The sequence below is a fragment of the Gorilla gorilla genome, chromosome 19 (genome assembly GCF_029281585.2).
Source record: "Gorilla gorilla gorilla isolate KB3781 chromosome 19, NHGRI_mGorGor1-v2.1_pri, whole genome shotgun sequence".
Lineage (NCBI taxonomy): Eukaryota > Metazoa > Chordata > Mammalia > Primates > Hominidae > Gorilla > Gorilla gorilla.
Genome location: NC_073243.2, coordinates 22,687,118 through 22,707,570, shown reverse-complemented (window position 1 = coordinate 22,707,570; position 20,453 = coordinate 22,687,118). Strand labels below are relative to the sequence as shown.

General features: G+C 52.1%; 2 protein-coding genes across 6 annotated transcripts; both read right to left on the bottom strand.

The window, feature by feature from the left end:
* Window positions 1-2: 2 nt before the first annotated feature.
* On the bottom strand, window positions 3-3,439 carry TNFSF13 (TNF superfamily member 13). 4 transcript variants are annotated; one of them, XM_019013053.3, is made up of 7 exons: window positions 2,304-3,438; window positions 1,898-1,976; window positions 1,707-1,754; window positions 1,433-1,551; window positions 1,112-1,250; window positions 787-880; window positions 3-605 (listed from the first exon to the last, which is right to left on the bottom strand). In XM_019013053.3, the coding sequence occupies exons 1-7, from the start codon at window positions 2,559-2,561 to the stop codon at window positions 599-601; spliced, it is 744 nt and encodes a 247-aa protein (XP_018868598.1). In that variant the 5' UTR covers window positions 2,562-3,438; the 3' UTR covers window positions 3-598. The 4 variants fall into 4 exon arrangements, with proteins under 4 accessions (XP_018868598.1, XP_018868599.1, XP_004058539.1 ...); XM_019013054.2 differs by having other exon boundaries at window positions 732-880; window positions 2,304-3,437; XM_004058491.4 differs by having other exon boundaries at window positions 3-880; window positions 2,304-3,437.
* A 275-nt stretch (window positions 3,440-3,714) lies between these two features.
* TNFSF12 (TNF superfamily member 12) lies at window positions 3,715-12,693 on the bottom strand. 2 transcript variants are annotated; one of them, XM_019013055.3, is made up of 7 exons: window positions 12,291-12,693; window positions 12,082-12,132; window positions 11,410-11,485; window positions 10,753-10,806; window positions 10,627-10,662; window positions 4,698-4,822; window positions 3,715-4,501 (listed from the first exon to the last, which is right to left on the bottom strand). In XM_019013055.3, the coding sequence occupies exons 1-7, from the start codon at window positions 12,447-12,449 to the stop codon at window positions 4,250-4,252; spliced, it is 753 nt and encodes a 250-aa protein (XP_018868600.1). In that variant the 5' UTR covers window positions 12,450-12,693; the 3' UTR covers window positions 3,715-4,249. The 2 variants fall into 2 exon arrangements, with proteins under 2 accessions (XP_018868600.1, XP_004058544.1); XM_004058496.4 differs by having other exon boundaries at window positions 12,082-12,129; window positions 12,291-12,690.
* Window positions 12,694-20,453: the final 7,760 nt, after the last annotated feature.

Below are 20,453 nucleotides of genomic sequence, written 5' to 3'. Positions count from 1 at the left end.
GGTATCATTCATTCTATTTTATTTAACTTTAAGCAGGGCTTGATCAGAAAGAAGAGCTCAGAGGAGTGAGGCAACACCAACACCAGGGCGTACGATACATCCGAGGCTCCTCCGACACCAGTTCCAGCCCGGAAGGGCTTGGAATGGCCTGCCACGCCGGGGCAATGGAGCGCGTGAAAGCCAAACCTTGGGACCCGAAGAGTAATTTGACTGCGAAGGCACCGTCATCGTCGGGCACCCCCTGTAGACGGGCGCATAATAGCTACATCTCTGGAGATAGTGATGGAAACTGGGGTCCGATAGATGGAGAGAAGGACGTAGGATGAGGCTTCTTGTGGGGTGAAGAGGCTGAGGGCACCTGGAGAGAGGTGTGGCATGGAGAACCAGGGGTTTTCCCTAGCAGAGGGCGGCTTCGTGGACTTCGGCCAACCGGCGGGTGCTTCCCTCGAGCGGCCGCTAGATGGTGGTGCTGTTCTGGATGCTTCCAGTGGGCCCCGACCAGGTCTGGACAATGCCTGGCGCCCGTCCCCCGCCCCTCATCTACACACACGCAAGAATTCGGAGCTCCATGGGGAACAGAAGCAAGATATCCGTAAAATCAAAGTCTAGGGGGTGGGAATGAAAAGGGAAAAGTGAGGAACGGGGAGCCAAACCCAGGAAGACGCCTCTGTTCCTGCACATTCCCTCTCCTTTATATACTCAGCTCTTGGCTGTCTCCAGTATGTACCCACCCTGGTCTTCCAAGCTGGGAGCCACTTTTTATAACACAATCACAGTTTCACAAACCCCAGGAAGGTTCCATGTGGAGAGAGGTTAAGTTTCGCCCTTGCCCGGGGAATTATGACACTCAGAATATCCCCTTGGTGTAAATGGAAGACACCTGAGAAAAGAAAGTAGATTCGCAGTGAAGCACAGCCATCCAGATGCCCTGTTTCCCCCTGCCTTCTCCACCTCCACCGTTCCTCTGCCTCCTGTAAGGACCCGGCATTCTGCACTTCACTCCTCAGACCCGCCTCTGTTTAGGTTTCCAACCTCCCTCCTAGCGGTAGCTCCTTGCACTGCTACCCCTGGTCAGAGACGTCCTGCTTTCGGCTGCCCACACGGCTCTCACCTGCGCTATAGCAGCTGTTGTAGGCCCGGTCCGGGTGGGAGGGCATACTTCTTATACATCGGAATAGAGTCTCCTGCCTTCCTTGGCCTTCTCGAGACACCACCTGACCCATGGTGAAAGTCACGTCTTGAAACAGGACCTGGCAGGGAAGGGAGATGTTGAAGAAAACAGGATGGCCTGGCTCAGTTCTGGCAGGCCTCAGGAGCGCTAACGAGGGAAGAAAGAAGGGTCTGCTAGGTTTGGTATGAATAGAGGGGTCAGGAACCCTCAGTAGGGGGCCAAAGAGGCCCTCTGTGAAGCTCAGAGTGTGGCTGGGGTTACCTGGCTATACAGCAGATAAACTCCAGCATCCCGGATTCGGACACCATATCCTTGGGCCTGTAGGCCTCTCCCACGCCTAAGAGCTGGTTGCCACATCACCTCTGTCACATCGGAGTCATCTGGAGGTGAGAGTGTGTCGGTCAGGACTTCTTGGCACTCTCAGGTGCTTTTTGGTTCTTTCCCTTTCACCTATAAGGACCCCTTGAGCCCAAGTGCCAGCCCGAGTTCCTGGTTATTGCCCCTCCCCAAAGCCATTATTTAAAATAGTGCTCACCCTTGGAGGTGGCGTTAATGGGAACCAGGTGCAGGACAGAGTGCTGCTCTGAGGAGAGAAGGAGGGAATCTCAGCCGCGTCCACTTTACCCCGTTGTGCTGTTGGCAGCCTCCACCCTCACCCTGACTCGGGCTTACAATCCCCACGCTGCTTGATCACCTCCCACCCCTGCTGCACCCTGGAAGCCTCACTCTTCTGTTTTTGGGTGAGCACTGCTCTCCTTTTCCGGGATCTCTCCCCATTCTCCCAGGCTTCCAGGGCATCGGAACTCTGCTCATGGAAAGAGGGTCAAGGTTAGGTTAAGATGCGAGGGTCCCAGGCAGCCTTCCTTCCCAGCCCTCCCCTGCCCCCGAAATGCCTCAAATCTCTCATGCACATTTTCCCAGCACCCTGAGTGTTGGTGCTGGCTGCCCTCCAGGATTTGTTAGGTATGAGAAGCATTAACCTTTAACAGTTTCCTTTCCTGGAATGGCCGCGCCCCTGACTTCCAAACCGGAGACCCTCTCTTGCACCCCCTTGAAACTTTGCAGACCAGGAGGCCCAGAGACCCCCCCATGCTAACCATCCTCTCCCAGACACCCTCCTCCCCTCACTCACCTGCTCCGGGAGACTCTGCCAGGGATACCCTTCCCCATTCTGGGAGGGGCCTCCTGTCCTCTGCAGCCGGCTCACCTCTCTCCTGAGGCTCTGCAGCTCTGTTTGTTGGGTCAGCAGAGCCATGGCACAAGCCACAGCCCCCAGAGCTGCCCCCCAACTCAACCAGAGGGCAACTGAGAGTGCCGGCTCTCTGACCGGGCCCCCCATGTTGCCTGGAGGCCCTTTGGGGGCTAGCAAGAAAGGAGATGAGGCTGGCATGAGCTGGGGACCCTGCCAACAGCTGTGGTTTCAAGAGTGGGGTAGCAAGGAGGTGGCGGGGCGGGTAGGGGTACGGGCAGTGGTGTAGAAGGGAAGAAGGTTGTTACGCAAGGAGAAATAAAAAGGAACTTGAGAATAAAAAGGAGGGAGGAGGAAAGCAAGCTAAGGGTACTGTTAGTGCTCCTGGCACTCCGTCGTGGGGCCAGCGTTGCCTTGAGACCCTCCACCCTCCCTCAGCCTCAGGAGAATTAGGTTCCAGTCCCTCTAGGAAGGACAGGGCTGCCAGTGACACCCAGGAGGAACAGGCAGTGCGCAGGAACCCTGGGGCGGCCCCAGGGTTGGGGGAGGGAAGGTTGGCTGGCTAGAGGGCATTGTGCCAGGAGCAGGATGGGGGGCCAAGCTGGGCAGTGTCCAGGGTCAGGGCGAGGGTGGAAGACCCTCAGGCTCAAGCACAGCAGAGATCGCTGGGGCAGTTCACTAGGGGTGACTGAAGGTGGGAAAGGAGGGGTGGGCTCGGTGGCGAGGAGAACCAGGGGCACGGAAGCAAGAAACTGGCTGAGTTCTGGGGTTAAGGCTGGGCCGGGTGTGTTGGAATAAGGCCTGCACTACTCCCTGTGCTGAAATTGGCAAGCAGGACTTCCTGTTTCCCGAGAAAAGCTCTTACATAAGGCTCTGGACGAAGAGACAAAGCAGCGGCCTCAAGCCCCCCGGCCACTGCGGGATTCCTCCCCAGCACACAGGGTTCCGGGTTCCCGTGTGCCTGCTGACTCTCAGCCCCTCCTCCAGGCTGGCTCCTGCCCGCCCCACCTCCCAGCCAGGGCCTGTGCCAGCACCTGCTGAATGTCCGAGGCCACCAAGAGGAAGGGCCCCTGCTCCTCCTGGCCAGGGAGGGATTTCCCCGCAGGAGGAAGTCTGCCTCCTAGGCCAAGGAGGCCGCTTCTGCTGTACCTTGGGCAGAGGATTGATTTTTTCCTGGGCAGTGTGCCTTCCTACCTCTGCTCCCACCTGGGGGTTGGAGGCATGGAGGTCCCCGCCCCCAAGCCTGAACATCATCCTGGAATTCCAGCTGTGCCGCTCCGCAACGACCCCTTCACGTGGCACCCAGCTACCCTGAGAGTGTCCCCTGAGCCCCAATAAAGAAAGAGACTATGACTTATTCTATTTAATATCCATTTATCAACATTTTGTCACAATAATAATAAAAATAATATCTGTTTTAAAAATCCACAGGGAATTCTCAAGGGAGGAGCTTATCTTATTTCTCGCCCCTCACATTTGGGAACTCCTGGCCTAGGCCCAGTCTCTTTGGCTTCCTGCCGCCAGGTCCAGCCCCTCTTAGTGCCTGAAGTGGGGTCTTCTGGACCCATCCTTGCCCACAGAGTACAGTGAACACAATGCCCTGGGGGTCTGTGGCCAGGGGGGAGTCGAGATCACTGGGGGCCTCAAAGGGTCAGGGATTGGGGAGCTAGTGAGGTGGAGAGTGGGCGGTGGGGGGAGTTGTAAGATAAGAGTGGGAATACTGTATTTATGTGGGATGGAAAACACGTGAACAGGCCCAGGCAGCCTCTAGAGGGAGGGGCAGGTCTGGAGCAAAGAGCAGCTGAGGGTGGGGCAGAGGGGACTGGGTGCCCAGAGAGCTGTCGAGGGGAGCCGGCAGCCTGGGACGACTGCGGGGAGACCAGGGCCCCTCAGTGAACCTGGAAGAGTCCAAAGTAGGTGAGGAAGGGGGCAGCCTTGAGATGGGCCCAGGGGAGGGTGCGGATCCGCAGGGAGGACCCTGGCCGCAGGGCCAACAGCCCAGACACCTGGCAGAGGCGGAGCTGGGGCCCGAGGGAACTCGCCGCAGTGGCTGAGAATTCCTCCAGGCAGCGCAGGGCCAGCACACCATCCACCAGCAAGTCCAGCTTCAGGTAGACAGCCTTCCCCTCATCAAAGTGCACCTGGGGTGGGGACAACAGGTCGAGTCCAGGCCTCTGCCTGCCCTCGCCTCAATTTCCAATTTCCTCAGCGACGCAGGCATCCCATCCCACCCAAACCCCAACTCACCCTCCCAGCCCTGTAGCTTGTCCCCCACTCTCCTGGCAAACCCTTCGCCACTCCCTTACTGCGTTACCCATGCAGCCAGATGGGGCTTACCTGACAGTACAGGTAGTAGAGCCCAGCCCGGGTGACTATAAACTCCCCGATCTGGCGGTTGTAGCGCAGAGGGCTGGAGCTGTTGATTCTGGCTTCCTCCCAGCCACTCACTGTCCCGTCCACACCTGAACACGGATGCTCAGAGATAAGGAAACGTCTCTCTACAGGACTCCCCCACACTCCCCAGGGATCCATTGAGCATATGAACATTCGGCGCCCACTTTACCCAGAAGACTCATAGATCACCCCGGGCAAGGGAGGACCCATCCCCTATGACGCCCATAGTTGACTAGGAAGTTATGTCAAAAAATCTAATGTATATGGCCAGAGACATTCAGGGCAGATTGTCACCTGCAGTCACTTATGGGGAGAAGAGTAGAACTGAAGGAGAAGCGTGAGGGGATTTAATGTTTTACTTCATGGATATCTATATTATTTGCTTCTTTTATATGGAGGATGTAAACATACATTATCTGAATTAGTACAACTAAAAATAATAAAATGAAACCCAATTGTCCATCAACAAAATGTCTATCCATATAATGGAATATTATTTGGCCATAAAAAGAGTGAAGTACTGATACACACTATGGCACAGATGTGCCTTGAAAACATCATGCTCAGCCAGGTGCAGTGGCTCACGCCTGTAATCCCAGCATTTTGAGAGGCCAAGGTGGGCGGATCACCTGAGGTCGGGAGTTCGAGACCAGCCTGGCCAACAAGGTGAAACCCCGTCTCTACTAAAAATACAAAAACTAGCAGGGCATGGTGGCAGGCACCTGTAATCCTAGCTACATGGGAGGCTGAGGCAGGAGAATTACTTGAACCTGGGATGGGGAGGTTGCAGTGAACCAAGATCATGCCACTGCACTCCAGCCTGGGCAACAGAGCTAGACTCTGTCTCCAAAAAAAAAAAAAAAAAAAGTAACGCTCACTGGGCATTTTTATTTCCACCAATGGGTTCCCACAACCTGTGCTCTGCAGAGTCTCCAGCCCTGAAGTTTCCTTCCCTTCCTTACCCTGCCAACTGCACCATCTGAACAGCAGTAGCCCCTCAAACTCATCTCAACCAACACTGAGCTGACTCCCCTCATCCCACTCTTGCTTTACTGTCTGTTTTCCACATTTGGCTTCTGGTTTTGCCACCAGGGGGATACTCAAGCCTCCCTCTCCTTTACCTACATCATTAATCGATCACCAGTTCCTATCGATCCTGCCTCCTAAATAGCTCTCCCCCCTCTCTCCCCCATCTGGTGCCTCCGTCTGGTTTTCACAGCATTCCCTGTTTCCATTCTGGCTTCCTCCAGTTTATTCCCTACACAAAGCCACAGAATGAGTCTCTAAGATGCAGATGTAAGCCCGCCTCGCCTCGCCTTCCTCCTTCCGATGGCTCACCTCAGAATAGTTCCCACATGCCACCGTGTGGCCTGGCTTCTGTCTCCAGCCTCATCCCCATCTCGCTCCTCTAGCACTTTCTGCTTCTGCCACGCTGAACTTAGAGTCCCTCAGCCTCATCATGCTCTGGGCAAACCCGGGGCTTTTGCCCCAGGGGCTGCTTCTGCTTGCACCCACCATTCTTGACCCCTTGCCTGTCTTGTCTTACGCTCCTGCTTCAAGGCCCAGTGGCACCTTGCGATACAGGGAGAGAATCCCTGACTCCACAGCCATGTCTGTCTTCCCCTGTGTTGCCAGGTATCTTGGCCACTTTTATTATTGTTTTTGTCATATTCCACTGTAATTACAAATTTTTTTTGAGATGGAGTCTCACTCTTGTCACCCAGGCTGGAGTGCAGTGGCGCAATCTCGGCTCACTGCAGCCTCCACCTCCTGGGTTCAAGTGATTCTCATGCTTCAGCCTCCTGAGTAGCTGGGATTACAGGCATGTGCCACCAAACCTGGCTAATTTTTTTTGTATGTTCCTGTAATTAAAAATTTATATGCTTGTTTCCTCTCCTAAACAGTGACTCCTTAAGAGTTGGTCTGAGGCTGGGCACAGTGGCTCATGCCTGTAATCCCAGCACCTTGGGAGGCCAAGGCGGGTGGATCACGAGGTCAGGAGATCGAGACGCTCCTGGCTAACACGGTGAAACCCCGTCTCTACTAAAACATAAAAAAAAAATTAGCCAGGCGTGATGGCAGGCGCCTGTAGTCCCAGCTACTCGGGAGACTGAGGCAGGAGAATCACTTGAACCCGAGAAGGCTGCAGTGAGCCGAGATGGCACCACTGCACTCCAGCTGGGGCAACAAGAGCAAAACTCCATCTCAAAAAAAAAAAAATGGGTCTGACCGGCTGGGCGCGGTGGCTCACGCCTGTAATCCCAGCACTTTGGGAGGCTGAGTTGGGTGGATCATGAGGTCAGGAGATCGAGACCATCCTGGCTAACACGGTGAAACCCCATCTCTACTAAAAAATAAAAAAAAATTAGCCAGGCGTGGTGGCAGGCGCCTGTAGTCCCAGCTACTTGGGAGGCTGAGGCAGGAGAATGGCATGAACCCAGGAGGCAGGGCTTGCAGTAAGCCGAGATCGCGCCACTGCACTCCAGCCTGGGCGACAGAGTGAGACTCCGTCTCAAAAAAAAAAAAAAAAAAAAAAAAAAAGAGTCTGGATATTAGTTGCTGTGGGCACCTAGCCTGGCCCCTAGCAAACAGTAGGTCTTCAATGCCTGTTGAGTCAATGAATGAATGAATGAATGTCTGGATAATTGCCAAAATAAGTGGTCTATACAGAGGGGAGGAAGGCTGATCTGGGCATGAAGAGTAGGGAGGGCAGAGAAGAGAGGGCATTCCTAGCTATGAAGCCAGCCTGAGCAAAGGCTGCTTGTAGCCAAAGGGCATGGTGTGCCCAGGACCACGGAGGGCTTGCCTGGTATATCATTTTTCTCCAGCCACAAACCTCACCTGGACATTCTGTCCTGCCTGGCAATCTTACATTCCCCCACGAAGCTTGCTTTCATAATCAGCAGGTTGAGATTTTGTACCATTTCTCCTCAAATCTCCTGTCTCCATCTCCCTAGTTGTCCAGAGGACCTAGAAGTCATCGAGCAAAGGTTCCCTCATCTCCCCCCAGCAAATCTACAAACCCACCTGTTCTCTTGTTCTCCTTTGACCCTCTGGTAATGGTGGGAGATGTGTCCTCTCTTCTTTCTGGAAACTTCCCTCTCCCCTTTTTGGATGTGGCCCCTGCATGGACCCCTCACCCCTGCACCAGCCACCTCGCCTTTCATGCAGACCATGTCCAGTACACAGGCACATTCTAGCTGGGTTCAAATCTTGGCTCCACCACTTAGTATCTCATGGCCTCAGACAAGTTGTGTAACCTCCATCTGTAAAATGGAGGTAATTAGAGTATCTTCCTTTTAGGGCTGTTGTGAGGATTAGATAAGACCAAACACAAGTGCCAGACACAGTGCCTATCTCAAGAAAGCCCTCAGTACATGTTAGATCAGATGAAAATAGTATTGTTCACAGAACTAAACTTTTCCTTGGTCCACACACCCCTCCACCTACTGGCCTATTTCTCTGCTCCTTGTTACAGAGAAACTTCTAAAAAGGGTTGTCCTAGGCTGGGTGGGGTGGTGGCTCATGCTTGTAATCCCAGCACTTTGGGAGGCCGAAGCGGGTGGAACACCTGAGGTCGGGAGTTTGAGACCAGCCTGACCAACATGGAGAAACCCTGTCTCTACTAAAAATATAAAATTAGCCGGGCGTGGTGGCGCATGCCTGTAATCTCAGCTACTCGGGAGGCTGAGGCAGGAGAATTGCTTGAACCCGGGAGGTGGAGGTTACGGTCAGCCAAGATCGTGCCATTGCACTGGATCCAGCCTGGGTGACAAGAGTGAAACTCTGTCTCAAAAAAAAAAAAAAAAAAAAAAAAAAAGGTTGTCCCTGCCTCCAGTTCCTTATTTCTCATTTTCTTCTCAACCCAATGCACACTGCCTTCCTGTTCTAACTATGCCACTGAAACCACCCTCTTTAAGGTCAGCAGGACTTTTCACGTTACCAAACCCAGCCATCATTTCTCTGTTCTCATTTCATGTGATCTCTCAGCTGCATTCAACACAGACAGCCACATCCTCCTTGAAACAGTGGTTTCTCTGAATCCAGGATGCCACCCTCCCTGGGTTTCTTCCTCTCTCTCCAGCTTCTTTTCAGTCTCTGCTGGTTTTCCCCTCAGCTCCACTTCAAGATGCCCAAGAGTCTCAGGGCTTCATTCGTGGGGCCCTTCTTTCTCCTGGCGTCTCACCCAATCCTGTGGCTTTAAATGCCATTGATAGGCCGGGCACAGGGGCTCACGCCTGTAATCCCAGCACTTTGGGAGGCTGAGGCTGGCGGATCACCTGAGATCAGGAGTTCAAGACCAGCCTGGCCAACACGGTGAAACCCTGTCTCTACTAAAAAATACAAAAATGAGCTGGGTGTGGTGGCACCCGCCTATAATCTCAGCTACTTGGGAGGCTGAGACAGGAGAATCGCTTGGACCCAGGAGGCAGATGTTGCAGTGAGCCAAGATCGCACCACTGCACTCCAGCATGGGTGACAGAGCGAGACTCTGTCTCAAAAAAAAAAAAAAAAAAAAAAGCCATCCATATGGCCATGACTCCTGGCTTTATCCGTCCTGACCTAGCCTAAGCTAGTCGACAATGTCCAGCCATCCATTTGTGGAATTTACTTTATTGTCATTTATCCACTTGTTTATTTTAGACTTCTCAATGTTAATAATTATCTTACATACTTCCCAACCTATTTATTCCTTGGTCAACCCCTTCTTAGGAAATGGCATCATTCTTCCCAGAGATACCCAAGTTAAAAATCTAGAAGCCAGCTGGGTGCAGTGGCTCATGCCTGTAATCCCAGCACTTTGGGAGGCTGAGGCGGGCAGATCACTGGAGGTCAAGAGTTTGAGACCAGCCTGGAAAACATGGCAAAACCCCATCTCTACTAAAAATACAAAAATTAGCCAGGCGTGGTGGCACACGCCTGTAATCCCAGCTACTTGGGAGGCTGAGACGGGAATCTCTTGAACCTGGGAGGCAGAGGTTGCAGTAAGCCGAGATCACACCACTGCACTCCAGCCTGGGTGACAGAGTGAGACTGTCTTAAAAAAAAATAAAAAAATCTAGAAGTCCTCTGTGATTCCTCCCTTTCTTTTATTCTTCACCTCCAACCCATAAGTCAGTAATATCTTCAGGACACAGGCTGAACCCATCCACTTCTCACCATCTCTGCTGTGAACCCCTCGGCTGAGCACTCCTCATGCCTCCCTGCCTCTCACAGTGGAAAGACATTCTGGTGAGGGGGATGGTATGTGCAAAGTCCAGAAGAGGCACACCGGGAGCAGGGGTGTCAGCCCAGCAAGCATGAAGACAGCATAAGAATGCAGGGAAATTAGGTTGAGACCAGACCACGAAGAGACTGGAAGCCATGTAGAGAGCCAATACCATAAGAAAAGTGAAGTTTAGGGGCTCAGCATGGCAGCACAGGTCAGATGGAGTGGAGGGGTAGGGAGGGTGTGGAGTGGGGAAGCAGCAAGAGGCTGGATTTGAGGTTCTGAGGTCACGGTGCTGAGGTAGAGGGTGGGGTAGAAATGGAAAAGATGAGCAGACACTAGCAGCATTTTGAGAAAAAGATCATCAGAACATGGAATATGGAGGAGACAGAAGAAAAAAGAATGAAAAGTGCTTCTTGGAGAAGAATGAGGGCTGAAGGAGAGAGCTGGGACAGTGATTTGCTGGGGGAACTGGGCAGAGTTCTAGGGAAGAGTAGGGGTCTTTCATGGGGCCCCACGCCTGGGTCACAGAGAGAACCAAGACCTTCATGAACTGGCTTCTGTGGTTCTGAGACTGATGGCTGGGAAGGGAGTGGGAGGTCAAAGGTTTTCAAGGGCCCTTTTCCCAGGAGGCCAGTGCTGTAGGGGGGGATGGGGTCTCACCTGCCTGCGCTCCGTCCTGTCCAGGTCGTGGATGAACTGTAAAGTACACGAAAAGGCTGGTGAGACCTGCCCTGACCCTCTGCCACCTGCCCCTCTCCTCCCGGGTATGGCTCACCCATCACCCACCTTCATAATGGGCTGCGATCGCTCTTCGAGCCCGTGTTTTCCGGCCTTTAGGTGCTGAGGATCAAGGAAAGACAGATGAGCAAAGCGGGCCCTAGTGGGGGTCCCAGAGCAACTCTCCCAGCCCCATTCCCCTCCCAGGAACCCTGGCATCCTTATTCTTGTCCAGACTCCTGGCCTTAGAATCTCAGGCCTCATCTTCCTCAGTAAGTAGAGTGACTATGATTTGTCATCCACGCTGGGATACTGCTGAGAGCAAAACGGGAAGCTGCTGCTAATCACACCGAGATAACAGGTGGGGGCCAGGACAACTGCATGCCGACTTGGACACGTGGTCATCCAGCCACCCCATCATCCCATTCCTAAGTCTCTTTGCCTACTGGGGTCCAGGCCTCTGACTCCCAGGCCTAGTCTCCATCAGGATCCCAGTAGTTCTTCTAACTCATGGCCACCCTGCCTTCCTGTTTGGGGTAGGGTCTGAAGGAGCACATCCATATGACAGAAGGAGCTTCAGAGGAGGGCGAGAATCCCTAGGTTTGAGTCTTGGCTGGTTAGCTGCATGACTCTGAACTCCTTTCACCCTCCGTGCCTCAGTTTCTCCCTGTGGATAATGGTTTTTGCTCTGCCCGCTTCCTGAGGTTGGGATAGAGGGATGCTCACCACTTCTGCGAGGCCGAACTAGTCGGTTCAGGAAAGGCACAGGATCCTGGCTTTCTTCTGTCTGGGGATTCAGTTCCTAGGGGAATTAGGGCAGGGTTCAACCACAGACTCCCAGAGATATAAAGTGAGACAGATGGGGCCTGTCAGGAGAGCCACCAGCCAGCAATAGACACAGAAGTCAGGGACAGATTAAGCCCCTCAGCCAACTACAGCTGGGGCACCGGGCAAAGGTGAAGCTGGGAGTCAGGCCCCAGTCCTCACCCTTTCCTCTAGACCAGCTACACTTTCCCACCCACACACGACCAACGCAGACCCTGCATTCAATTGGCACATTGCACACATGCCCACACCCAGTCACCACGCACAGAGGATACACACCCTGTACACAACCGCACCCCTCTTCCACGCAGACTCACATATCTTATACAACCACGTCACCCCCAGCCAATAAACACCTCAGACTCAGGTGGCACAACCCCAGCACAAACCCCTCACACAGAGTTGTCACCACGCACACACACCCCTGCAGACACACACCCATGCACGCACTGTGTTCACACACACCCTGCACACACCTCGAGTACGGCTGGCACAGCTGCACACACCTGCAGCCTCGGCAGTGCACACTTCCCATGCCCCAGCAGCCTGCAGACCGCGCCCACGCCCACTCACCGACGGGTCCTGGTCCTCCTCTGCCACCAGCTCCTCCTGGGCAGGCTCCTGCTGGGAAGGAGGGAGCGTTACCCTGTGCCGCTCCACCTGACATCTCACCCTCCACCCATCCTCCCTTCCCCTTGTCTTCAGCCCACGCGGCCCCCAGCGGCCCCTCTGCAGTCTCAGCTCCTGACGTGCCCAAGAAGGGGTGCGCAGCGGGGCCTCACCTGGGCGGACAGCGATGCCCGGCTCCCCAAGCTGACCACGGCCAGCAGGAGGCCGAGGCAGGCCAGCGCCAGGCCCAGGCCCAGCGCGAGCGGGACCAGCAGGGCGGTGCCCGGCTCCCCCCGGCGCCCCCTCCGCCTCTGGCTCCGACGGGCGGCCATGGGGGCGGGGGGCTGTGCCTGCCTCACCGCCCCCCCATCCCGGGACCCGAGGGATCGGGGGAGGGGGAGCCGGCGGGCGGATCGGGCCGGGGAGAGGGAGGGGCAAGGGAAACGGGGCGGGAGGGGGCGCTGGGGACAGGAAGCCGGACGCTGTGTGTGATTAAACTCCGAGCCTCTCGCCGGGCGCTGTGCGCGCAGCGAACGGAGTGGGCGCCCACCCGACCTCTGAGCGCCCAGCCCGGGCGTGCACCACCAGGGCGAGGTCCGTTGTGTGCGGCCGCGGGAGCGACGGGGCTATGCATGTGCGGGCACCTCCTGCGGGGAGGTGGGGAACTCAGGAAGGCCTGTTGGTTCAGATTCTTCTGTGTCCCTGTGTCTTCAGAGATAAGGACCCTCCTTTCCCCCAGGTGCAGGGAGGGCGCCTCTCACAGGAGGCTATTATTTGCTTCTTCAGGAAAAGGGCAGGGAGTTCCAGGTTGTATGACCTGGTTCAGGGAACAAGGGCAGGAGAAGGTAAGAAAGATCCTTCGGCTTCTGCGGTTTTCTCAAATTCCTTCAGCTTAAAACACTCACTGTGCCGAGGTGCATCGTTTAGGGTAGCACGTTCTGAAGCCCATCATTACCAATGATTGCCAAGCATCTGAGGAGGACCAGCAGCACGCAAAAGAAACACCAAAATTGGTCCGGCAGGTGGCTTACGCCTGTAATCCCAGAAGGCCAAGACTGGGGGCCAGGAGTTCAAGATCAGCCTGGGCAAGAGCAAGACCCCATCTCTACAGAAAAGTTTTAAAAAATTAGCCCACGCCTGTAGTCCCAGCTACTCAGGAGGCCGAGGTAGGAGGATTGTTTGAGCCCAGGAGTTTGAGGCTGCAGTGAGCTGTGATTGCACCACTACACTCCAGCCTGGGCAACAGACCTTGTCTCAAAAAAAAAAAAAAAGAAAGAAAGAAAGAAAGAAAGAAAAAGGACCAAAATTGGCTGGGCGCAATGGTTCACGCCTGTAATCCCAGCACTTTGGGAGGCCGAGGCGGGTGGATCACGAGGTCAGGAGATCAAGACCTGCCTGGCCAAGATGGTGAAACCCTGTCTCTAATAAAAATACAAAAAAATTAGCCGGACGTGGTGGCAGGCGCCTGTAGTTCCCAGCTACTCGGGAAGCTGAGGCAGAGAATTGCTTGAACCCAGGAGACAGAGGTTGCAGGGAGCTGAGATCGTGCCACCACACTCCAGCCTGGGCAACACAGCAAGACCCTATCTCAAAAAAAAAAAAAAGAAAGAAAGACCAAAATTAACAAACAAAATTTGACATTGGAGGAAACAGAGATAATTCAGGATACAAAGAGTACTACCTAATATACTTAAAGAGAGTCAAGAAAAAGCATCCATAGAGCTGGGCATGGTGGTGCATGCCTGTAGTCCCAGCTACTCAGGAGGTTGAGATGGGAGGATCACCTGAGCCTGGGAGGTTGAGGCTGCAATGAGCTGTGATCACACCACTGCATTCCAACACGAGCAACAGAGTAAGACCCTGTCAAAAAAAAAAAAAAAAAAAAGTATGCAAAGAAAGAAAAGCAGTTAGAATCTCCAGAAAATTTTCAAAACTGAAATCACAATGTAAATAAAAAACAGCTGGGGCCAGTTGTGGTGGCTCACGCCTGTAATCCCAGCACTTTGGGAGGCCAAGGCCGGTGGATCACAAGGTCAGGAGTTCAAGACTAGCCTGGCCAAAATGGTGAAACCCTGTCTCAACTAAAAAAACAAAAATTAGCTGGGCACGGTGGCGGGCACCTGTAATCTCAGCTACTCGGGAGGCTGAGGCAGAGAATTGCTTGAACCCGGGAGGTGGAGGTTGCAATGAGCCGAGATCGCATGACGGCACTCCAGCCTGGGCGACAGAGCAAGACTCCATCTCAAAAAAAAAAAAAAAAAAAAAAAAGCAACAAAACAGGCTGGGCATCATGGTGTGCACCTGTAGTCCCACCTCAGTCCCAGTTGGGAAACTGAGGCAGGAGGATCGCTTGAGCCCAGGAATTCCAGGTTGCCATGAGCTATGATCTGGGCACTGAACTCCAGCTTGGGCTGCAGAGCAAGACCCTGTCTCAAAAAAAAAAAAAGATAATAAATAAATAATAAAATAAAAATAAATAAATACAGGCTGGGCATCATGGCTCACGCCTGTAACCCTAGAGCTTTGAGAGGTTGAGACGAGAGGATCTCTTGAGGCCAGGAGTTCAAGACCAGCCTGGGCAAAATAGTGAGAACCCCTTTCCATCTCTATAAAAAATACAAGAAAAATTATCCAGGTGCGATGGCATACCCCTGTAGTCCCAGCTACTGTGGAGGCTAAGTCAGGAGGATCACTTGATCCCAGGAGTTTGAGGTTGCAGTGAGCTATGATCACCCCATTGAACCAAAGCCTGGGCAGCAGAGTGAGACCCTGTCTCTATAAAAAAGAAAATAAATAGGCCGGGCACAGTGGCTCATGCCTGTAATCCCAGCACTTTGGGAGGCCAAGGTGGGTGGATCACCTGAGGTCAGGAGTTCGAGACCAGCCTGGCCAACATGTAGTGAAACACCATCTCTACTAAAAAATACAAAAATTAGCTGGGTATGGTGGCACACGCCTGAAGTTCCAGCTACTTGGGAAGCTGAGGCAGGAGAACTGCTTGAAATAAAATAAATAGGCCAGGCACAGTGGCTCATGCCTGTAATCCCAGCACTTTGGGAGGCCAAGGCAGGTGGATCACGAGATCAAGAGTTTGAGACCAGCCTGGCCAACATGGTGAAACCCTGTCTCTACTAAAAATGCAAAAATTAGCCAGGCATGGTGGTGCACGCCTGTAATCCCAGCTACTCGGGAGGCTGAGGCAGGAGAATCACTTGAACCTGGGAGGCAGAGGTCGCAGTGAGGCGAGATTGTGCCACTGCACTCCAGCCTGGGCGACAGAGTGAGAGTTCATCTCTCAGAAAAATAAAAATAAAAAATAAAATAAAATAAATGAAACACAAGCTATAACACAACATAATTGTATTTAATTGATACAGTATCAATTTAGGGCCTTAGTGCTTGCTTGCCACATTGTCCTTTGAGTGACACATGGATTATGGGATGGAGTGTGTGGAGAAGCAAGTGTAATTCCAGCCCACTGTTTGGCCTGAGGGTAAACAACGTTCATGTGGCCATAATAATGTAAATATCTTTGGCTGGATTTCAACTTTTAGAGTCAACCTGTAGAAAAATCCAGAAGACTTAATGGCAGCAAAGACTGCAAATGCCCACAATTTTCACTTCTTTTTTTTTTTTTTTTTTTTTTTTTGAGACGGAGTCTCGCTCTGTCACCCAGGCTGGAGTACAGTGGCACAATCTTGGCTCACTGCAACCTCTGCCTCCCAGGTTCAAGTGATTCTCCTGCCTCAGCCTCCCGAGTAGCTGGGATTACAGGCGTGCACCACCATGCCTGGCTAATTTTTGCATTTTTAGTAGAGACAGGGTTTCACCATGTTGGCCAGGCTGGTCTCAAACTCTTGATCTCGTGATCCACCCGCCCTGGCCTCCCAAAGTGCTGGGATTACAGGCATAAACCACCGCGCCCGGCCTATTATTTTTTTAAGATGGAGTTTCACTCTCATCACTCAGGCTGGAGCGCAATGGTGTGATCTCAGCCCACTGCAACCTCTGCCTCCCGGGTTCAAGCGATTCTCCTGTCTCAGCCTCCTGAGTAGCTGGGATTACAGGCGCCCACCACCATGCCAGGCTAATTTTTGCATTTTTGGAAGAGACGGGGTTTCACCATGTTAGTCAGGCTGGTCTCGAACTCCCAACCTCAGGTGATTCACCCGCCTCAGCTTCCCAAAGTGCTGGGATTACAGGCGTGAGCCACTGCACCCGGCCTCTACTTGATTTTTATTATCAGGTGAATGCAGCATTTTAATTTGTAAAAAGAAAAAAATTGTACAGCAGCAAGCCTGCTGAGGAGAGGGAAAGTCATTACTCACCTCGGCCAGCGTGTGATCACACCTGCTAAAGGGAAAAAACAGGGACTGGAGCCTTGGAGACAGCAGATCATCCTCAGATCCTTTAACTTTGGCTTGAAAAATTAATTCAATACACTTAACCTTTTTGTTCTTGGTTTGCGGCCAAAGTTAAAATTAACTTGCATTTTTTAGGACACTGATAGGAAGTAACTTGGGAAACATGCAGGAAAAATACTGAAAGGAAATCTGCCAATATTTTTTATTCCTGCCTTTTTACACTTTTCTTACTTTTCACCTTTTCAACCAAGATACTAAAGGAAAAAAAGGCTTTGTCATTTTGTTTTTTGTTTTTCTTTTAATCCAGCTTGATTAGTATCACTTAAATACAAGGCCATGCCTGGTGCTCACGCCTGCAATCCCAGCACTGTGGGAGGCTGAAGCGTGCAGATCACTTGAGGTCAGGAGTTTGAGACCAGCCTGGCCAACATGGTGAAACCCCGTCTCTACTAAAAATACAAAAATTATCCAGGTGTGGTGACGCATGCCTGTAATCCCACTTACTCAGGAGACTGAGGCAGGAGAATAGCTTGAACCCAAGAGGCGGAGGTTGCAGTGAGCCGAGATCCCAGCTACTTGGGAGGCTGAGGCAGGAGAATCGCTTGATCCCAGGAGGCAGAGGTCGCAGTGATCTGAGATCGTGCAATTGCACTTTAGCCTCGGCGACAAGAGTGAAACTCCGTCTCAAAAAAAAAATCACTTAAATGCAAATAAAGAATTTCACGTAGTCTGTAAGGGTAGGGACTGTGTATGCTTTGCAGGCATTGTATTTCCAGGGTCAGCAAAAGTTTGTTGAATGAATAATTATGGCCTAGCCTTCCCAGTCTGGCAGTGACTACTGAATATGGTGATAGTAGCAGCCTGAGAGTGGACAGTGACCATTCCAGTTTGCCGGGACTAAGGAGGTTCCCAGGATGAGGTACTTTCAATGCTAAAACCAGGACAGTTCTGGAAAAACCAGGATGAGTTGCTAACAGACCCAAGAGAGGACTAAATGCCACCCCCAAGCCACCACCACACTCGCTTTTGGTCAAAATTCTTAAGCTTTATTTAAGCTTTAATCAGTCAATCAAACAACTCAAATCCCTGTCCTGGGCTTCTTTCTCTTTCCACTTCTACCTGCCACCTCCGTCTTCCCTACATGTATGTCTGTCTGTATTTATCTGTTTGTTTGTTTGTTTATTTATTTATTTATGTGAGACAGGGTCCTGTTATGTTGCCTAGGCTGGTCTCAAATTCCTGGGATCAAGGGATCCTTCTGTCTCAGCCTCCCAAGTAGCTGGGTTTACAGGCGTGTGCCATCATCCTGGGCTCTTCCCCAGACTTTACCTACCTTCTCTTCACTGATGACCCTCCTGTCCTCTTCTCCCCACTTCCCCAGTGAACATGTGCTCCACGTGGTTGGTCATCACCACAGGTCTCTCTTGTACTAAATCCAGCAGATACACCTTGGCCCTCATCTTACTTATTTGCAGCCTCTACGATTGTTTCCCACTCTCATTCTGAAGTCCTCCTTCCTTGGCCTCTTACCATTCTGCCTTCTAGTTTCCTTCACTGGTTATTTTAAGAACATAAATGTGCTATATTTAAGCTAGTTCATTCATTATATTACCAAGCTTGGTATCACAAATAGACTTCATATAGAAATGCTATAATCCTTCCTTCCCCTCCTTCCCTGCCTCCCTCTGTTCCTTCCATCCTTCCATTCCTTTCTTTCATAATAAGATGTTCCAGCTGCACCTTGTACTTCCTCAGCACCAGCCCTGAGATCAGAAGCCATTTCTTCAGGGAACGGTGCCCTTTCACGGAGAAGGATATTTAGCAACTAAGATCTGGGCACCGGGTAAACTCAGCATTCCTGGAAGTGAGGCCTTTTAGCAGACAAAGATAGGATAGATACATATTGCATAAGTTCACAAGGACACTCTAATTTCGGTCCAACATCACAACATTCTGCCTCACGTCCCCTGTCCCATATATGTATCCCCTGTGTTAGTCTTGATGACAATGCTGTGTTTCCATCATTGCATTTCTCACAACTCGCACTTCTGGTCTTCCTCCCTCACTCAACCGTGAAGTTCTACTGGTTCAGGGGCCAAGTCTGTCTTGTAGACCATTGTTTCTCTGGTGTCTTGCTTAGTGCCTGACACACAGTAGGCACTTTATGTATTTGTTGAATGAATGGGTGGTCCCAGGGAATTCCCCAAGAGACTCTACCTGGGCCTCCTCTCCCTGGATAGGGGCTCCCTCTGAGCTCCACAGATGCTTGTTTTTGCCCCAGCCACACCACTATCTCATCATGTTACCATCTGGGCTCACCTGACTCTCCTACTGTCATGTCATAGGGGTGGGGACCATGGTTTACTCATCTTTGTTCCCTAGAACCTGGCTAATGCCTTACCATAGTAGTTGCTCAATAAATATTTGTTACATAGAAGAGTGAACGATTTTGCTCAAATGCCACAGCCAAGATATGGAAGCACCAGAATTCAAACCTGGGTCTCCAAAATGACCTCCTGTCTCCATACCTGTTCCATTCCCCTCTGGACGAGGGAAGAGAGGACCCAGCCTGATAACAGTGCGGGGCTTGGTGGGGTTGCAAGGCTGGGTGGGCAATCCTGAGCCTGACCTGTTTTTTTTTTTTTTTTTTTGAGACGAAGTTTTGCTCTTGGTTTTTGTTTTTTGTTTTTTGTTTTTTGTTTTTTTGAGACAGAGTTTCACTCTTGTTGCTCAGGCTGGAGTGCAGTGTTGTGATCTCCACTCACTGCAAACTCCACCTCCCGGGTTCAAGCGATTCTCCTGCCTCAGCCTCCCAAGTAGCTGGGATTACAGGCATGCACCACCATGCTTGGCTAATTTTGTATTTTGTATTTTTAATAGAGACAGGGTTTCACCATGTTGGTCAGGCTGGTCTCGAACTCCTGATCTCAAGTGATCCCCCCGCCTCGGCCTCCCAAAGTGCTGGGATTATAAGCATGAGCCACCGCAAGCGGCCTGAGCCTGACTTTCATCAGCTCCTTCGCCTTTGTACCTTCTCTGGCTATTCCAGTTTCCTGGGTCACAAGTTTCCTACCTTTATCCTCAGCTCTCGATTTCTTTTTGTTTGTTTGTTTGTTTTTTGGAGACGGAGTCTTGCTCTGTCACCCAGGCTGGATGACAGAGCGATCTCGGCTCACTGCAACTTCCACCTCCCACATTTAAGCGATTCTCATGCCTCAGCCTCCCGAGTGGCTGGGATTACAGGCATGTGCCACTACGCCCAGCTAATTTTTCTATTTTTAGTAGAGACGGGGTTTCGCCATGTTGGCCAGGTTGGTCTCAAACTCCTGACTTCAGATGATCCACCCGCCTCGGCCTCCCAAAGTGCTGGGATTACAGGCATGAGCCACCGCGCCCTGCCTCTCCATCCATTAGATATCTGCCTCCAGGTAAGATTCAGCCCAGAGCCGGGGCTGAGTATCAGAAGGGGCTGTATTCTGGGGATTGGTGGGGCGTGTGCCCTGGACACTCTCTGCTTGGCCTGGCTTTTGGGCCTGTAGCTCACACCTGGCTGTGGTGGTGACATGGTGCTTGGCCTGATGGCAAATGTGATCGATCTGGTTTGGCCCCTGGCTCTTGGTGCCTCCCTCGGCCTTGGCCCTGGGCTGCAGCTTGACTCCGTTCTAGCTTGGCTGTGATGGCTCAGACTGTCTGGGTTCCCTCCCAGCAGGAGGGAGTGCGGTAAAAGCAAACACAAGTCTTGATATCTCAGTGGCAGTTGCCTCAGACACTTTTGGGAAGTCAAATGTAAACACACAAATCAATAAAAAACAAAAACATTGTGTGTGCCAACAGCCATTAACCCTTTGGCCAGTGATGGGTGGGAAATGGGGTATCTGGGTTCTGGTCTGCACTGGCTTCTGGCTTTTGGCAAGGCCTTGAGTGGGCCCCCCAGCTCTCTGGGTCTCACATGGAAAAATGGGCTAAAAACAA